Source organism: Thalassophryne amazonica, chromosome 5 (assembly GCF_902500255.1).
Source record: "Thalassophryne amazonica chromosome 5, fThaAma1.1, whole genome shotgun sequence".
Lineage (NCBI taxonomy): Eukaryota > Metazoa > Chordata > Actinopteri > Batrachoidiformes > Batrachoididae > Thalassophryne > Thalassophryne amazonica.
Window position 1 is genome coordinate 68720060 of NC_047107.1, and position 13546 is coordinate 68733605.

Genomic DNA, 13546 nt, shown 5'->3' on the forward strand with positions numbered 1-13546 from the left:
GTTGATAAAGGATACCATCCCACATAATTCTCACAAATATGAAAGAAATTTGATCTTTCTCACAGAATTATAAATTTTTGAATATTCATTCAATGTTAAACATTGGGATTTTTTCCAATTTTCCAACATTTTTCCTGACTTTGACCTTTGATCTATGACCTTGAAAGTTTAATCACTTCTTGCCTGTCAGGATATGAATCTTCAGTAAAAACGTCATAACGATATATGAAAAATTGTTCAAAGACAGGCAAACAAACAGACAAGGGCAAAAACAACCTCCTCCAACTTTGATGCCAGAGGTAATAAAAGATTTGGACTAGCTATTAGTTCTCCTCAAAGGTACATAATAGCAGCGACCTGAAGGCATCACCTTGAATTCAGAAGATAATCATGATCTGGGTGGCTGATAATATTCTTTGACTTTTTTATCACCTTCTTCTCCCAGAGTGAACACAAGTCTCTCTGCCTGATCTTGGAGGAGACGTTAACAATGCTGTACAGGCTGTTCTTGTCCTTAACGGAGCATACAGTACAACAGAATAAAATAAAATGTTAAAATGCTTTCAATAAATGACCAATAAAAGTCTTCTAAAATCCTCTGACTGACATGAACAGAGTTCAGCTTCCTCAAAAAATAGATACTCTGATGTCCATGCTTGACAGCAGAGTCTGTGTTAATGGCGAACTTCAGTAAAACACAGTCCTATGATATTTGTAAGACTCCACAATCTGGACAACTTAGCTGTGTATTATACTAGCTTTATGTGTTGTATCTGAAATCAGCATTCATCCATCCATCCATCCATTTTTTATTCCCCCTTACTCCATTTAAGGGTGACTGGGGGGGGCTGGAGCCTATCCCAGCAGTCATAGGGCATGAGGCAGGGTACACCCTGGACAGGATGCCAGTCTGTCGCAGGGCCACATACAGACAGACAAACACATTCACACACCTACAGACAATTTAAACTTTCCAGTTCACCTACCCTACATGTCTTTGGCTGTGGGATGAAGCCGGAGAACCCAGAGGGAGCATGGGGAGAACATGCAAACTCCACACAGAAAGGCCACAGGTGAGAAGCAATCCCATGACCGTCTTGCTGTGAGGCAACAGTGCTAACCACTATTCCACTGTGCTGCTGCTGCCCAAATCAACAATCATGTATTTTGTTTTTGATATATTTAACCAGGTTTCAAAGGCATGAGATGAACGATATCATGCCCTTGCAACATGGACCTAGGTACTGCGAGTTTGTCTGAAAGACACGCTAAGGTTGGTGAAGCAACATTTGGTTTTTGAGTAAACTTCGGTTTATTCAACCAGTGTCCTGAAGTTGAGCAAACTCTGAAATTCTGCCAAACTATCCCTAAGGCGTGTCTGTGTGGTGATTGTCTCCAGATACTGACTGCCCCAGGATATAATGCCAGTCCATCATAAGTTCCTCTACCAAGAGGGTACCAATTTAAGTAGAGTGGTCTGGGATGATGCAAGTCAAGTCTCATCTCCAAGGATGCAGACAAGCATCCTTTTGTGCACATACCTGCAATGGATTTGTGAACTTTCAGCTGACTGAATCACCTGCTGTGCTCTGTATAGTCTATTGCTTTTTTAAGAATAATTAATTTTAAGAATTAAAATCTATGCTCAAGAATCACACTGTTCCAATGCAATAATTTTTCACTGTCTCGAGTCAAGTTTTTTTTCTTTTTTTTTAATTAGCTTGTGACGATCTAAACCAGTGCATGTATTTATGTCTGCAAATTTAAATCAATCCAGTCAAGTATACTGTAATGTGTTTCTGTGCACCCCCCATGCAAAAGAAAGAAAGAAAGATGTGTAAAAGCATTTAGTTTAAACATATGAACTACCTTGCACGTTTGATGTGACATCTTCTCTCTCTCTCTCTCTCTCTCTGTCTTTCTCTCTCTTTGCGGTGTGGGTGGGCACCTGCATAAATAAAATGGAGAGAGAAGCAAGAAGCAGATCAGCTCAGTGGTCAGAAAGTGGCCTTGAAGCCCAATTTCACACTGCTCTGAAGCACATCAACTCAAGCTGACACCTCCCACCCACACACACACACATAATGCCCTATTCACACTAATCATTCAGGTTTCATGTGGAGTAATAGATTTTCACTTTAATTTTCAAGAAAAGGCAATAGGTGGAGAGACAGAGTAACAGACAGATAAATAGGGCAAGTGGAAGTTAAATTTGAAAAAGCAGAGAGGAAGGGGATGCATGATGGCCACGATCACTTCTGTTTCACACTTTTGAACGGTGAGTTAGATCAAGAGATGAAGTGTGAGTACACAATGTACTTGATATGTCCTGCTCTCACCATCTAAACTGGGATTAAATCTTTTTGAGACTGCATCACTCATATTTAAAGTGTTTCCCCCCCCCCAGTTTTTACTTTTGAAGGATGGGGTATATAAAGCGACCTCCACCAAGGAGGTTGTGTGATTCCTGCAGATTGCTTTTTTGTTTGATTGTTAAGCCCTTAAATGTGGGATAGCACATTTATGAGCCAAGCACCCATGAAGTTGTGGTTGTGATTTTTATAATCACCATTTCTCGAAATAAATAAATAAAATCAAATGAGGCCGATATATCAATGTCTGTAGTTTTACTTTCTTTCAGAAAAATGAGCCCAAACACAGTATTTTGGGATGCCTCTGGGCTAAAGCATAACCCTGTGGCTTCTTGATGATGTCACTTGTGGGAGGGCTTTAAATTTTCAAGTCATTCTTTGTAATCTAACCACTGAACAGATATGAACTGATGCTGAGAGTTTTTAATTTAGCTAGGGCAATAAGCATTGTTTCTGACTGCAAAAAAATAGGGCAGGTGTTTTGGCCATGCAGTTCGGCACTTGTTTCCTGATTCGAGAACATTCTCCATGTAATATAGAATTGCGAAAGGAAGTATGGCATAAATCTTGGGCCATGGGCCAGTATGGTCCCGCACAGGGATTTTGGGCCCCATGAAAAGAAACCTTAATGGGCCACCCCCCATATTATTTTGTCAGTATTATAATTGTATTCGGGGCCTCTCTGGGCCCCTGTCAATCATTGGCCCCTAGTATTCTTCTCCTTATCCCCCCTTTTCAGCACCTCTCAATCAACAATCAATCAACATTTATTTTTAAAGCACTTTACAGCAGCCAAATGGTGTCCAAAGTGCTTGACAGTAATGACACAGTATCATAGAAATAAATATAAAACACACATACAACAAAGTAAAAACAGCACATAAAAACAGAACATGTCACCTTCCCACTAGGAGTTAAAAGCCAGCATAATTAAATAAGTCTTTAACTTAGATTTAAAAAAATGGTATGTCAGGAATGGTATGTAAGTCAAGAGGTAATTTGTTCCATAGTCTGGGGCCAGGTACCACAAAAGGATGATCACTGCAGAGTTTGTATTTTGACCTCGGAACATCTAAGTAAAGTTGACCAGACGCCCATAATGTCCCACTGTAAGTGTAGAGAGTTAAAATTTCAGACAGGTAAAGAGGTGCAAGACCATTAAGAGCTTTAAAAACAAACATTAAAATCTTAAAATCAATTCTAAAACAAACTGGAAACCAGTGGAGTGAGTACAAGACAGGTATAATATGCTCATGTCTAAAAGTGTTTGTTAAAAGACATGCAGCAGCATTCTACACCAGTTGGAGGCATACAAGACAACAGCTACTTATTATCTGGCCAAGATGTGCCACATGCTGAGAAAATAATAGTAGACTTAATGTAGAACCTTGAGGAACCTCCTATTACTTTGTGAAATATTCTGATTGTTGTTGCAAAAAATTACACTGCAATTGACCTTATATGTAAGATCTCATCCATGCAAGTATCTGACCAAAAATACCAAAATAGCTCTCCATTCTCTCCAGAAGAATACAGTGTTCAACTGTGTCAAATGTTGCACTGAGATAACAGCAACTCTGACATGGAATGTAAATGCATAGTCAGCAACAAATAATTCCCTACTTTAGTAAGTGCAGTGTCGGTGAAATGTTGAAGCCTGAATGCCCACAGCAGAAGGTCGAAAAGATCATTCTTTCACAATGACCTTTTGCAGAACAGTTGAGGAAAAAAAAAAGTTGAAATTCATTCAAAAATGTGCTAGGTTTTGAAATGACTTTCTTAAGATGAGTTTTTATCACAGAGCAGCTTTAAAGTTCACATGAACACTTCCTTTGGAGAGGAATGGATTTACAATCCTAAGCAAAGGTTCTCCAAAATCTTAAAAAAAAAAAACTGTCTGGGAACTGATTCAGAAAACAAATACAGTAAATTTCGTAACCATAATGAAGTTAGATTCTACAAACAACATATATATATATATATATATATATATATATATATATATATATATATATATATATATATATATATATATATATATATATATATATATATATATATATATATATATATATATATATTAGGATGATCCTCTACAGCATTGGTGTCAAACTGATTCCAGAAAGGGCCAAGAGGGTGCAGGTTTTCTTTGCAGCTACTGACTCCACCAGGTGACTCCACTGATTAACATCACTTTGAACAGATGGAATCAGTTTGTCAGTAAAATCACCTGGTGGAGTCAGTGGCTGCAAAGAAAACCTGCACCCTCCTGGCCCTTTCTGGAATCAGTATGCCAAAAATAAAAATGTAACTTTCTTATGTGCTTCCTGACAAAATGTTTCATCTTGATGAGAAAATTTTTTTCTGCAAAATTAATTTCAATATGACTTCTCTAGCTGCTACTGCATGCTGGTCGGAAATTGCAGTGAGTATATTAGCACAAAGCAGCAATAGTAATGTATCTATTCCCAAGTGAAATACAAATTGAAACAGTAGTCCTTTCTCCTTTAACTGACCATATAGGAGAGATAAATGGTGAATGGACTGCATTTATATAGCACTTTTCCATCTCCATCAGAAGCTCAAAGCACTTTACAATTATATCTCACTACAATTATATCTCACCTTCACCCATTCATACAAACACACTAACAGACCGATGTCAGGGTGCTGCCATGCTAGGCACTCTCTATACACTGGGAGCAACACGGGATTAAAAACCTTCACAAGGGTCCTTGGTGATTTTCCGGTCTGGTTGGGTTTTGAACTGAGGATCCTCTGGTCTGTACAGAACCCGGGAGAGGTCACTTAAAGTGATATTTTTTCTGGCCATGATAATATGTGCACAAGTTTTCCTTTATTTGAGCCCTTGAATTAATAAAACATGCTCTCAAATTAGTAAAACATGCAAACGTTTTCCTGGCTGTGATAATTCGTGCGCATGTTTTCCCCTTAATTGGGCCCTCAAATTAATAAAATGTGTGCATGTTTTCCTTTAATTGAGCCCTCGAATTAATAAAACATGCGCACGTTTTCCTTTAATTGAGCCCTCAAATTAATAAAATGAGCGCATGCTTTCCTTTCGTTCAAAATTAACTTCATAATATGACCTAAAATGTCATACTCACAATGGGGAGACGCTTCGCCCTCAGCATCCGTTTTAATGTGCTTAAACTCCAGATGATGCCATGCTGGGTAGCTAGAGTTCTCTATATGTCCTTCTGCGCCCAAACCATGATATACCCTGACCATATGTATTACACCGTCTCCTGGTTTGTTGACTAGTAGCCAACATTTATGTGTCAAGACAATATTGAGTACACGTTTTACAAATTGTGGCAACGCTTAAGTAGATCGTGCCCTTGTTTTACTCAAACAATCCTTAAAACGTGTGCACAATATAATAAAATGAGCGCACAATATAATAAAATGTGCACACAATATAATAAAACAAGTGCACAATATAATAAAAGGAGCGCACAATAAAATAAAACATGCGCACAGTATAATAAAATGAGTGCACAATATAATAAAACAAGCACACAGTGTAATAAAACGTGCACACAATATAATGAAATGAGTGCACAATATAATAAAACGTGCGCACATTGTCTCCACATGCAAAACATTTTGTAATGACACGTCCAGGGCTCCATAGGTCTGAACCATTAAGCCATCACCTCTCTGATAAATAAAAAAAAAAAAGATAAAGTATTACATGTCACTGTCCACCTATTTAGTGAAAACAGTCATGAGGAGTTTCATTTGGTTCCAATTGTTTTCACCTCCAAGAACTGGCATCAATGCCACTGAACAACTTGCAGCAGGTATTGGCTCTGCTGTTCATCCTTCGTTGGGATCTGATTGTAATCCTGGATAAGTGCAACTCCTCACTCAGCAAAATCATTGACAGCAGCAATGTTATCAGGACCTGTGACGACTGGATGAGGAAGTCCATGTTGATGTTGAATGCCTCAAAAATGCGACCTGAAGCAGATGTAACAAAATCTGCCACTAATGAATTAATGTATCCAGTCCATAACTCTATTACTATTTACATTTTTACTGTTTACACTATTTACTATTTACATTTTTACTATTTACAGTATTTACATCAATTATTCAGATCCTACTGTCTTATGTACAATTTGTACATGTTCATTCAAGCCCCTCTATTTTGTGATGTGATAATTTCACAAGGACCACAATGGAAATAATTGTCTGTGTATCACTGACACATTCACCTTTGTATGTTTATATTGATGTTGCAGAATAAACTCAATCAATCATAAACAGTATTTTATTTACATTTTAATGCTGTTTGTAGGAGGGCATGCATGTGCACTTACATGAGCTTTTGACAAAAGGGGACGTTATCTTTCAGTTAGCGGAAGTTAGTGTGCACACTGACGTCTGTGAGATATCTTGTAAATCACTCCAGAGGTGTTATCAGATTTTATATAACGGCTAAGTGGATCCTTGTCATTTGATTGGTGCTTTGTATGTCACATGACATGGATTATTCATCCAATTTGTGTTGCATTGCATTTAGAGTGCAGTTTGGTTCCATTTAGAGTGCAAATATGGTTCCATACATTTGGTACCATTGCACTCTGCACACGTGTGCGCGCGCACACACACACACACACACACATACATGCATGCGCACACACATGCATGTGCACACGTGCTCATGAACGCACATGCATGTGTGCACATGCACGCACCTGTTCACACATGCGCACATGCACAAACGTGCGTGCACACACACACACACAAAACAAATCCACTGCGCTGTCTGGAGGCTGTTAGCAGGAAGTTGGAATGAAAAGCTGGGCTAATTTCTGACATGATTTTTTTTTTCGCTGCACTGAGGCTGTACACAGTCTTTTTTTGGGGGGGGGGGGTATTACAAGCATGCACGAGCGCCGATCCTGTTGCATGTGTGCGCACGTAGGGGATATCGACTCTACCGAGACGATTTGACTGAGCTAACTGATGCTGCTTATTCTTGTAACATTCACACATACACATCAACTCTGATTGGCTGTCACCCGATCACTAAAAAAAATAAATAAACTTATTTCCATGATTCATAACATAAAAATCTGACACAGAATTGGACTTTTTAACCTCTTAAAATAGGCCAAGGTTAACCATCTTTGAACTTGTCCAAGGTCTGTGTCCCAAGAATGTTCCTTGTGAATTGGAGGATCCTGGCAGTAATTGGACTGGACTTATGCTGAGCACAGATAGATGGACAAACAGACGGACAGACACAAAGCCTTCGCAATATGTGATGGCCTTGAGTAATAAATAAAAGAAAATTAAACAAACATACAAAAAAATGAAAATAAAAATCCCTGAAGCAATAATATCCATATTCCTGTCACACATCTATTTTGGAGAATATAAGTGCCATTTTATTGTCTTTATTTTATATAAATAATGTCAAAACGTGTACACATCTGTACAATTTATGATTTTTTTTGGGGGGGGGGGGGTTTACTAACAATGTCAGAATGCTAACTTATTTTCACTCTTTCTTTCTTTAGATCTCTAACCGCTACATCTATGACAGCGTGTTGCTGTTGGCCAATACATTCCACAGAAAGTTGGAGGACAGGAAGTGGCACAGTATGGCCAGTTTGAGTTGTATTAGAAAGAACTCCAAGCCATGGCAGGGAGGCAAGAGCATGCTGGAGACTGTCAAAAAGGTACTGTGCACATGGTGTCATACTTATACATACTTTTTTCATTCATGTCTTATGTACAAAAAAGTACTTGATTTATTGTACAGACCACAAAACAAACATGTCAGAGTAAGGTAAAAGCAGTAGATTTTTTTAAAGAGGCAAGTTTTCTGGTAAATTTGCAGAATAACACAGCAGTCAAACTCAAATCTGTAATGTAGACTGATGACAGCTGTTAACTCAGCAGTGTTATTTACGTAACTGGAGGAACTGGCCTCAGGTACACATAGATGATCAACATCTTCATATGAATAAGTGCCTACCTCTCAGCAAGTTTAGTCTGGGAACACATGCAAGCGTCACACTTTGACACATCCACAACTCCATGGATCCATCTCATGCTGTGGATGGCAACCACCCAGGCATGCAACTGATCCACCCACACTATTCAAAAGTAACCATCTGCTGCAGTTTGGACATGTCCAGCTCTCCACAATTTCACTGATACTTACTGGACTGGTAAGCATTGAAAGCCGAGACAGACATGTCCAAATCTGTCCTCTGACACGCCAAAACGGAGGTGTTCCTTTGTCTCCCTTCCAAAGCGAATCGGTCGTGATGCGTGAAGCCTCCGCGCAGCTTTCCATGACAAAATCTCTTATTAAAAGTGAAATCTGCCGGAAAATGGCTGATGTCCAGCTCTTGTGATAACCAGAGAAAGAGCACACGACGGTCTCGTATCCACAGAGCCATCCGTTTAGAAATGGTCCGATGGTTTGTGCCGCGTCGTCGCAGCTCAGAGCGTGGCGCGCCGAGTGTCCTTAAAGGGGTCCTTAAAGCTGTACTAACAGACCTTATTCTCTGTGAAGCCCGTAAGATTTTCACCGAAAGCCAGATAAATTTTTCGAATGGTTTTCAGGTGCCAGTCTCTAACAGCTTCTGAAAAAATTCTGATGGAAAAAAAGTCCTTTTCATTCCGCCATTTCCAGACAATGAAAATCAGACGAGGGGGCGGGACCACTCCTTCCCAAGGCGTGCTCACAGGCGAATGACATCACCGACAGGTGTGGAAAAACTCACGCATGCGCACGAGGGTTCAAGCATGTCTGACGTAAAAACATATGAATGAAATCCATATAGTTTTTGAAAAAAATAAAAAGGACCTATACTTTATGGACAGCCCTCGTATGTATTCACACCCTTTGCTGATTACTTCATTGATGCATCTTTGGCATCAATTTCAGTCTCAAATCTTCTTGAATATAATGCCACAAGCTTGATGCACCTATCTTGGGACAGTTTTGCCCATTCCTCTTTGCAGCACCTCTCAAACTCCATCAGGTTGGATGGGAAGCATCGGTGCACATCCATTTATCTTAAAATTTCTTAGTGCCTGCTGTTCTCACCAGACTCTGTGATCTGAGTTTTCATGAATTCAAAGAATTGCCATCCTTTAAATAAGTACATGCATCAGTCAACAAGTTTTTTCCTCACTTACTGATCACTTGACTTTTGGAAGATAAAGGATGCCATCCTGCAGCTGTGATTTAACAAATCTCTGCATTTCACCTTGAGTTTAGGCCAGGTTTGGCAATACTTTCATCACTGTTAAATCAAATTGGATCAATCCTCTCTGTTTTGATATCAGTAAAAACTACTCCAGCAATAGCAATGTAACTGAATGATGAAGCCAAGTGAAATGCTAATTTAGGATTTGTGTCAGACAATAATAAATGTAGCATAATGGCTTTCATATCTATCTCTGCGTTTCACCTTGAGCTCAGGCTGTTGTTTGGCACTGCTTTCATCAGCCAACCCCAGATTTTTGTCTAAGTACAGCTGTGTTAAACAGCCTGAAGCAATAATAGAGTTGATTTTAACAGTCTGACAATGGTTTGCAGTGCACCACTTGTATATCTTACTTGCTGCACATGTCTGGTTAATCAATGTTTTAATATATGTGGTTATATGATTATACAATTACTAATTTTCAACTCATCAGATGAGCACTAATGCTGGTTGTCATTTCTTAATAAAACCTGTGCAACGGATGACACTCTGCAGGTGAAGCAAGAGAGCATGAGATAAGATGTCAAAGTATCATGGAATTTTAACAAAATTGCTGTAATTCAAATTAAGTTTGAAATATCTGCTGTGCATGGACTATCCATCTCCTTCATTCTTGTCTTGGCGTATTATATAGATGGTGCTGTGCAAAGGTTTTCAGCATTTGTATGCCTGTGTAGAGTTGGTCAGGTCAGGTCTAGGTAGAAGTATTGGTACCAACTGTTGCTGCATTCACCACAATACAAAACCACCCTGAGTCCTGTGTGGCTACCCAGGCAGAGAACTGGTTCATCTCCATCTTCTGAAAGTAGCCATCTTACAGTCACGGTTCGATGATGCGTCAACACTAGGGCTGAAACGATTAGTCGAGTAACTCGGATAATTCGATTACAAAAAATGTTCGAGGCAAATTCTGTGCCTCGAAGCTTCGTTTAACGTTGTAGTACATATGCCAGGCCTGTGTGTGGCGCTGCAATGTCCACAGGAGAAAAAAAAACAGAAGAAGACTGGAGCATAACAGCTAATGAAATTAGCAACGATAGCTACCGCTTTCCAGCGTGACACAGAGTAAAATAAAGCCTTTTAAGAGATAGATGGTCCATGCCGATCATCTGAAATAGACTTACTGTGCATTTAAAGCGAAGCAGTGTGTTTGTTTCGTTTTAAAAAACACACGGTCTGCTCTACGTGGGGAGGGACGGTGGCCGGCTGCTCTCTGCACGGTGTGAGGGGCTCTCAGACCGGGCGAGTCACAGCTCTGGCCCCGACTACATTGACAAACAGCAGAAGTGCACTCTTTCTTCTGTGTTTCCCTCAGACTCACACTGTTTGACTTTTTAATTTTTTGCTTTTTTGGACAACACACAACACTTCACAAACACGGTGACTTAAATAAAATAATAATTAAAAAAAAACTGACTGGGAGGCTGCATGTTCAACCTTCAGCTGAAATGCATCTGCTGAACTGCAGAGAAAGAGGGGAAAAAAAAAAATCACACAGGGACCCAGTACATCAACCTTAAAAAAAAAAAAAAAAAAAAAAAAAAAAAAATGGTTACATTTTACAAGTTGGAGAAAACAAAACAGAAAGCCACATCCCATCGCCATTTCAGCAAAATGCCAACACTTTGGCGCAGTGACATTGTGCCATTGCTTAAGGAGAGCCCTGGACTATCGATGTTTAAAAACGCAAAAGTACTTTTTATCCGATTAATCAATTAATCGCCAGAATAATCGATAGAATACTCGATTACTAAAATAATCGATGGCTGCAGCCCTAGTCAACACCCCCTTTTCTTTTCCACTTGCTGGTTTGCGCAATTGCACAACACTGCCCAGACAGTTTGCCAATATGGACACAGCATCAGAGCTCCCAAGCCAGCTGGGAAATATTATCCCTTCATTACATCCATGGTCTTCCCCGGGGTATCCTCTCAGTTGGATAGGCTTGGAAGACCTCCCTAGGGAGACTACCAGGGGCATCTTCACTTGGATCACCATCTTAACGTGGTGGTGGGTTTTGTGTGCTACTGTGATCCTGGGAGCTGTGTTGTCGGGAGCATTAGCTCCTGGTAGGGCCACCCTTGGCAAATTGGTCCCATGTGAGGAGACAGACACAGGCCTATTCAATACAGTTTTTTGACAGACACATCACCTGGATTAGGGAAAACATCCAGCTATCTATGGATACCGGCCTTTACTGGAGAAGCAATACTAACGTTCCTCTCAAATTGGAACTGGATGCCTTCATTTTAAACAGATCTTGGACATGATGAAAAAGTTTGTTTTTGACTTTATACATGATTTGAATTGTGTTGTACTCAACCAAGTCCCAGAATTTTAAAATATGTAAACCGACAAATAATGGGTTTGGTGGTTCATGGTTGGGTTTGTCACTAATAATTCTTATGACTTTCTTTTGTACAACACCAATTCCATTGAAGTTGGGACATTGTGAAAAATGGAAATAAAAACAGAATACAATGATTTGCAAATCCTCTTCAACCTATATTCAGTTGAATACACCACAAAAACAAGATGTTTAATGTTCAAACTGATAAACTTTATTGTTTTTGTGCAAATATTTGCTCATTTTGAAATGGATGCCTGCAACACATTTCAAAAAAGCTGGGACAGTGGTATGTTTACCACTGTGTTACATCACCTTTCCCTCTAACAACACTCAACACTTTTGTGTGGATTAAAGTCACTAACTGGGACTCTTGTCTTGTTGCAGTTTAGTATTAGTTCTGTACATATTTCCCCAAAGCTCGACACAATATGTCATATATGGAACAAGTAATGCATGACATAAAGTGGTTAATGCATGTTGGGTGAGGAAGTCCTGGGCTTTATGCAGAATTGCAATGGCTTTTGACATTTCAGATTTAACATAGTTAATATGTGTTTTCCAGCTTAACCTATCGTCAATATGAACACCAAGACCTGCAATACACCTAGTGGTGCAACCTGGACACATCTTCAGTGACTCTCCCGAGATCACTGGATGTTTCGGGTCTTAGTCATACACCCTCACTCGGGCGACCCAGCTGGGGGTGATCAGTCCCCCGACTTGTGTCCAGGTAGCGCACTATGCCATGCCTCCCCCCTCCTCAACCAGAGCCACCGTGAAGCCTTCTCAGCTGCTTCCAAGATATTCTTGGTGGGTCTCTATGCAGTCCGCAAATCCCAAGGAGTCCAAGGATGCGGTGTAGGGATCTACCTGCAAAGCCCCTGCAGCCCACCTCAATTGGCTTGCAGTGGGCATTCCAACCGTTCCTCCAGCACTCAGCCACAAGCTCTGCATATTTTGCCCTCTTCCTCTCCTGGGCTTCCTCCATTCTGTCCTCCCAGGCAACTGTTAGCTCAAGGAGCACCACCTGCCGGCTGGGCGTTGACATCAACACCATATCTGGATGGAGTGTCGTGGCTGCGATGTTGTCTGGGAATCGCAACTGTCTCCCCAGATCAACCAAGAGCTGCCAGTCTCTTGCTGTTGTAAGCAGGCCCCCTTGAGTCTTCTTGGAGGGCTGAGATTTCTCCCCTGCTCGGACAAAAGCAATTGCACTCTTGGTTGGTTGTTGTCCCTTGCTGATGTTGATGCCGGTACAGATGGTGTCTGCTATTGCCCGCAGGACCTGGTCATGGCGCCAGTGATACCTCCCATCTCCCAAGGCCTTTGAGCAACACCTGAGGATGTGTTCTAAGGATCCCTTCTTCTGGCAGAGCTGGCACACAGGTGAGTCTGTCAGGCCCCAGGTGAACAGGTTATCAGGGCTTGGGAGGACATCATATACCGATTGGATGAGGAACTTGAAATGATGTGGCTCCGCCTTCCACAGCTCAGTCCATGTGATTTTCCGGCTTGTGACATGCTCCCACTTGGTCCAAGCCCCCTGCTTGCTCATGCCCACC

At 40.5% G+C, this 13546-nt stretch overlaps 1 protein-coding gene across 4 annotated transcripts in view; it reads left to right on the top strand.

Annotated features, from left to right (window-relative positions):
* grid2 (glutamate receptor, ionotropic, delta 2) overlaps positions 1–13546 on the top strand; it is a 2248146-nt gene that overhangs the window by 1626830 nt on the left and 607770 nt on the right. For all 4 annotated transcript variants that reach the window (XR_004560786.1, XR_004560787.1, XM_034170483.1 and 1 more), the window contains exon 7: positions 7928–8089. Coding sequence is in view for 2 of the 4 variants with exons in the window: in XM_034170483.1 (XP_034026374.1) it covers positions 7928–8089 (162 nt within the window). In the remaining 2 variants the exon portion in view is untranslated. The remainder of the gene's footprint in view (positions 1–7927; positions 8090–13546) is intronic.